General features: G+C 45.5%; 1 protein-coding gene across 1 annotated transcript in view; it reads left to right on the plus strand.

The window, feature by feature from the left end:
- The window catches only part of LOC311103697 (cytohesin-3-like), a 53769-nt gene extending 49282 nt beyond the window's left edge, over window positions 1-4487 (plus strand). Inside the window, exons 10-13 of the mRNA XM_084145312.1 lie at window positions 274-350; window positions 1022-1093; window positions 1415-1569; window positions 4409-4487. Coding sequence (XP_084001438.1) covers window positions 274-350; window positions 1022-1093; window positions 1415-1569; window positions 4409-4481 — 377 coding nt within the window. The 3' untranslated portion in view covers window positions 4482-4487. The remainder of the gene's footprint in view (window positions 1-273; window positions 351-1021; window positions 1094-1414; window positions 1570-4408) is intronic.
- The last annotated feature ends 2346 nt before the right edge of the window (window positions 4488-6833 follow it).

A 6833-nucleotide genomic window follows, 5' to 3' on the forward strand; every position in this document is an offset into this window, starting at 1 on the left:
AATCTCACAGCAACTTTCGAATTTCTTTACACATGCTCATATTTCTTTCTCTTGCTCATATTCTCAAAGAGGGGTGGCTGATTTGTAACACTAGAGCTGTCACGTTGTTGTGGTCAAGGTGGCCATTACTTTGCCTATTTTCCACCTCTGGTCTTGTTGGAGTGCCTTCCTCCTGTTTTTTCATACTGTGAGGAGTATGGTGGAGGCTGTCAGTCCGTCACTAATACCATTGTGTCATCACTTCCTGTTTCCACTTCCTATTTCCTGTCTCAGGGGGAAGAGTGAAGACCTGGAAGAGAAGGTGGTTTATCCTGACAGACAACTGCCTGTACTACTTTGAGTACACAACAGTAAGTCTGTGTGTGTATGTGTGGTGTGTGTGTGTGCATGAATGCGTGTGTGTGTGCATGCATGTGTGCGAGTGCAGTATTTTAGGCAAGTACGCTTTTTGCCTGTGTGTGTGTGTACATGCGCTTACATGTGGTAGTATAACTGGAAGCTCTTTATCGCAGTATCTTTATCATAGCATTTGCCTCTCTATCCAGAGATAGTTGCTTTATCAGCAGTCTGTCCTCTACCCTTGTATTATCCTAGTGGATCATATACTTATCTCTCTGTCCTCCAGACTGCCTGCCTGCCGGACACTAACATCATTAGTTATATTAGAGAGAGCAGAGCAGAGGGGAATGAAGGTTGTTTTCCAGTCTATGAAACAATGTCACAGCACATTTCTTGTTCTCTCTCTCTCTCTCTCATCTCTCTCTCTCCTCTCTCTCCTCTTCTCTCCTCTCTCTCTCTCTCTCTCTCTCTCGCTCTCTCTCTCTCTCTCTCTCTCTCTCTCTCTCTCTCTCTCTCTCTCTCTCTCTCTCTCTCTCCTCTCTCTCTCTCTCTCTCTCTCTCTCTCTCTCTCTCTCTCTCTCTCTCTCTCTCTCTCTCTCTCTCTCTCTCTCTCTCCTCTCTCTCTCTCTCTCTCTCTCTCTCCTCTCTCTCTCTCTCTCTCTCTCTCTTCCCCCCCCTCCAGGATAAGGAGCCTCGTGGGATCATCCCCTTAGAGAACCTCAGTATCAGAGAAGTGGAGGAACCCAGGAAACCAGTGAGTGCTTCATGATACTGCATCATAGCCCTTATGAACCGTTATTATGTCACTATTATATTAGGTGGTACTGGTAGTCAACCTCATCCACAAGGTTCCACTCATCCAGTGGAGAAACCCAACCCATGATATCACCAGGGGTCAAAAGTCAACATAGTCTTGCATATTTCTAGTAATGTATTTGACCTGGAACATGTAACCTAGTTGGGGATGGGGTCTCTCTAATTGTTGGGCAATACAACCACCCTTTCACCTCCACCTTGTTGGGATTATGCTACAATGCTACCACCCTTTCACCACCACCTTGCCCCCCCCCCCCAGAACTGCTTCGAGCTCTACAACCCCAACCACAAGGGTTCGGTGATCAAGGCGTGTAAGACGGAGGCGGACGGCCGGGTCGTCGAGGGCAACCACACGGTGTACAGGATATCAGCGCCCACGACTGAGGAGAAAGAGGAGTGGATCAAATCCATAAAGTAAGACTCCTGACCGCCACATACACTATCTAGGCTGCAATGCTAGTTAGCATCCCTCCACTCCCCACCACATTCACTATCTAGGCTGCAATGCTAGTTAGCATCCCTCCACTCCCCACCACATTCACTATCTAGGCTGCAATGCTAGTTAGCTTCTCAAAACCACTCTCCACCACATTCACTATCTAGGCTACAATGATAGTTAGCTTCTCTCCACTCCCCACCACATTCACTATCTAGGCTGCAATGATAGTTAGCTTCCCTCCACTCCCCGCCACATTCACTATCTAGGCAGCACTGCTAGTTAGCTTCCCAAAACCACTCCCCACCACATTCACTATCTAGGCTGCAATGCTAGTTAGCTTCCTAAAACCACTCCCCACCACATTCACTATCTAGGCTGCAATGCTAGTTAGCTTCTCAAAACCACTCTCCACCACATTCACTATCTAGGCTACAATGATAGTTAGCTTCTCTCCACTCCCCACCACATTCACTATCTAGGCTGCAATGATAGTTAGCTTCCCTCCACTCCCCGCCACATTCACTATCTAGGCTGCACTGCTAGTTAGCTTCCCAAAACCACTCCCCACCACATTCACTATCTAGGCTGCAATGCTAGTTAGCTTCCTAAAACCACTCCCCACCACATTCACTATCTAGGCTGCAATGCTAGTTAGCTTCCTAAAACCACTCCCCACCACATTCACTATCTAGGCTGCAATGCTAGTTAGCTTCCCAAAACCACTCCCGACCACATTCACTATCTAGGCTGCAATGCTAGTTAGCTTCCCAAAACCACTCCCCACCACATTCACTATCTAGGCTACAATGCTAGTTAGCTTCCCAAAACCACTCCCCACCACATTCACTATCTAGGCTCTAATGCCAGTTAGCTTCCCAAAACCCCTCCCCACCACATTCACTATCTAGGCTACAATGCTAGTTAGCTTCCCTCCACTCTCCACCACATTCACTATCTAGGCTACAATGATAGTTAACTCCCCCAGGGGAAATCGGGAAGGATTCGTTACCGCTTAAAGCACCCCGTGGGATGGGGAGCGAGCCCAGCTAGCCTGACCAGGAAAGGAGGCTCAAAACTGCTAGTTAGCTTCTCAAAACCACTCTCCACCACATTCACTATCTAGGCTACAATGATAGTTAGCTTCCCTCCACTCCCCACCACATTCACTATCTAGGCTGCACTGCTAGTTAGCTTCCCAAAACCACTTCCCACCACATTCACTATCTAGGCTGCACTGCTAGTTAGCTTCCCAAAACCACTCCCCACCACATTCACTATCTAGGCTGCAATGCTAGTTAGCTTCCTAAAACCACTCCCCACCACATTCACTATCTAGGCTGCAATGCTAGTTAGCTTCCCAAACCACTCCCGACCACATTCACTATCTAGGCTGCAATGCTAGTTAGCTTCCCAAAACCACTCCCCACCACATTCACTATCTAGGCTCTAATGCCAGTTAGCTTCCCAAAACCCCTCCCCACCACATTCACTATCTAGGCTACAATGCTAGTTAGCTTCCCTCCACTCTCCACCACATTCACTATCTAGGCTACAATGATAGTTAACTCCCCCAGGGGAAATCGGGAAGGATTCGTTACCGCTTAAAGCACCTCGGGGGATGGGGAGCGAGCCCAGCTAGCCTGACCAGGAAAGGAGGCTCAAAACTGGGCTAAAGCCCCAGCGCTTCCCCCCTGTAGCCACAGAGGCTAACAAGCACCATGCAGTGTGTGTGTGTTATCTTCTCCAGAGGTAGTCAAGAAGGATTTAGCCAAGATAAAAGGCTTTCATGTCATTCACATTTCCTCAGTAAAATAGGGATGGTCATATAGTCAATCTCCTTATCCTCTTATCTTTAATCACGATTTAGGACAGTTTTTAAATAAACAGTTAAGACTACTTTTAGGGGACAATCTGTGTGAGTTTGGAAAATTCTGAACTGGACTATGAAGCTCTTATATAACTGTATCAAATACATTTTATGTAGGCTAACTCAATATATTTGCTATACTGTAGCGCCATTGTAATAAGTCAATATTTGGTAACATATTCATATCCATTTCAATGTGTCGCAATGTCTTTTCATGGATAAACTTGATCCTATTTCATTCTCTGTTTAATTTATTTCCAGAAAGAAAGGCGCCCCGGGGTTTCTTCTTTTGTTTTTCTGAAATTAGGTTGCGGTAAATAACCAAACCTAAAAAAAGGAGAGGAATTGTTGTCATAGCTCAGAGACATAGTCGTATATGGGACACAATATAAAGGGAGTAAGAGAGAGCGAATCCGCAGTGGGGGGTTGAGCCGGTTTTGGCTTTGTGCTGGTGCTAACAGGATTTTACACCCGTGAAACTGAAACTGCGCTCTGTGCCGGAACCAGAATGGCTCTCTGACTCACTTCGCTTTGTGCAGAGTGCCTTCTCTCCCAGAAAAAGAGAGCTGGAGTGTTGATAATTTAGAGCGCTATTGTTTCCCCTGCACTCCAACCTATAAACCTGGAAAACTGCAGAGAGGAGAGAGTGTGCTAGAATGAGAACACTTGGAAGGGTTCTAGAACAGGGAATCAGGGAACGACATTCCACAGAATCTCTGAAAGAGATGGAACCGGAGTGCTGAGGAAAATAAGAAAAAAGGGGATGGGTAGGTTCTCTTCAGAAACCATGGAAACAAAACTAGGTCACCGAACAAACTTTAATTTTTTTTATCTAGTTAGTTATTAAGGCATGGGTTTTGTAGAAATGTGGCTGCATTTCCATATCAAAGATGCTCATGTTTCCCCTTGGCGTATTATTATATATTTGTTTTGATTGGCTGTTCCAGGGCGAGCATCAGCAGGGATCCCTTCTACGATATGTTGGCCACCAGGAAGAGACGGATCGCCAACAAGAAGTGAGGAGGGACATTCCTTCCCAGGACACCCCTCATCCCAGTGCACCCCAAACCCCATTCCCTCAGCCCACCAATCCTCTTCCCCAGACAGACTTTACTCATGAAATTAAACACCCCTTCCACAATCCCCCCTCCCTCCCTCCACTCCCACGGACAGACTCCTCTCATGAAGTTCCCTCCCTACTATCCCTCTCGCCCTGGACCCCCAGAACAACTTGTCACTAGAGAGATGGATGGCCAACCAAAGATAGCCATCTGACCCTTCAGACCCTGATAGAACTCCCACCCGGTCTTGAAGGCAACGAGGAAAGGCTCCGGTCTTGAAGACAACCCCCCTCCCCATTCTGGACACTTCCCTAGCCCTGGCTGCAGTACCAGGGGCTGGAGTGACAGGGACATGACATGATGTCCCAAGACTAAAGCAGAGGACCAATATATGGGCCAACACAGGGAGACATCCCTCTATAGCACCAGTGTGGTTCAGCCACACTACAGACTACCAAGGGAAGCAAGTGGGATATATTAACCTGTATTAACACTCTCTCTCTCTCTCTCTCTCTCTCTCTCTCTCTCTCTCTCTCTCTCTCTCTCTCTCTCTGTCTCGTCTCTTTACTCTGCCCTCCTGTGTTTCCCACACTGCTTCTGATTACTTCCATGTGTTTCTAGCAGGGGTTGGAACGGACATTATTTCTCAATCGTTCCGTTCCGAGCAGAACCCATATTTATTTCATTCCGTTCCGGTGTTCCGACCAGAAAATAAAGTTCTGAACCGGTTCGAACCCCAAAAAAGTAACGGTTCATATAGTTCTTTTTGGTAATTATTTTACCTGTGAAATCAACATGTGTTTTTACATTTAGCTAATATTTACTCCACCAATTAGTGCCGATAGAGCAGCTTGCTATGGAATGGGTTAGATCGTTGTTTACATGTTTAATTGGTCAGATAATTGCAGGTGCGAGATGCGACTGAAACTTAATGGGTGGGGCAAGAGTGAGAGAGAGAGGGGTGGACATGGAGGGGGCTTGGCTTGAAGCGCTAAACATCATGACATGACTTGAATTGGAATGTGTGTAGGCTATTACTAGCATTATAACTTCACCAAATTACAGAATATTATATACTATAAATTAGGAATATTTTTGGAACTCAAAATAACATTATTACCCGGTTCTCAAGATTTGAAAATAACAGTTATGTTGCGGAACACTAGAGATCACTTTCGTACACGGTTCTGTTTCCGTTCCTCAAAACATTTATTTATTTTTCTGTTCTGTTCCCTGAACCGGTTCTAACCCCTGCTTTCTAGGTGTCTTCTGCGTTTGGATGACTTGAAAAGCAAAACTGCCACTTATCAGATGCACATGCATGTATGTCTGTTTGTAGATATACCATAAAGTGCGTGAGAAGTGGGTGTGCTAACTTGTGTGTGTATCTACACAGTATCTATGCATGTACAGTTGAAGTCGGAAGTTTACATACACCTTAGCCAAATACATTTAAACTCAGTTTTTCACAATTCCTGACATTTAATCCTTGTAAAAATTCCTTGTCTTAGGTCAGTTAGGATCACCACTTTATTTTAAGAATGTGAAATGTCAGAATAATAGTAGAGAGAATGATTTATTTCAGCTTTTATTTCTTTCATCACATTCCCAGTGGGTCAGAAGTTATCATACACTCAATTAGTATTTGGTAGCATTGCCTTTAAATTGTTAAACTTGGGTCAAATGTTTCGGGTAGCCTTCCACAAGCTTCCCACAATAAGTTGGGTGAATTTTGGCCCATTCCTCCTGACAGAGCTGGTGTAACTGAGTCAGGTTTGTAGGCCTTCTTGCCCGCACACGCTTTTTCAGTTCTGCCCACAAATTTTCTATAGGATTGAGGTCAGGGCTTTGTGATGGCCACTCCAATACCTTGACTTTGTTGTCCTTAAGCCATTTTGCCACAACTTTGGAAGTATGCTTGGGGTCATTGTCCATTTGGAAGACCCATTTGCGACCAAGCTTTAACTTCCTGACTAATGTCTTGAGATGTTGGTTCGATATATCCACATAATTTTCCTTCCTCATGATGCCATGTTTTTTGTGAAGTGCACCAGTCCCTCCTGCAGCAAAGCACCCCTACAGCATGATGCTGCCACCCCCGTGCTTCACGGTTGGGATGGTGTTCTTCGGCTTGCAAGCATCCCCCTTTTTCCTCCAAACATAACGATGGTCATTATGGCCAAACAGTTATATTTTTGTTTCATCAGACCAGAGGACATTTCTCCAAAGGTACGATCTTTGTCCCCATGTGCAGTTGAAAACCGTAGTCTGGCTTTTTTATGGCGGTTTTGGAGCAGTGGCTTCTTCCTTG

This window comes from Coregonus lavaretus (assembly GCF_964263955.1).
Source record: "Coregonus lavaretus genome assembly, chromosome: 28".
NCBI lineage: Eukaryota > Metazoa > Chordata > Actinopteri > Salmoniformes > Salmonidae > Coregonus > Coregonus lavaretus.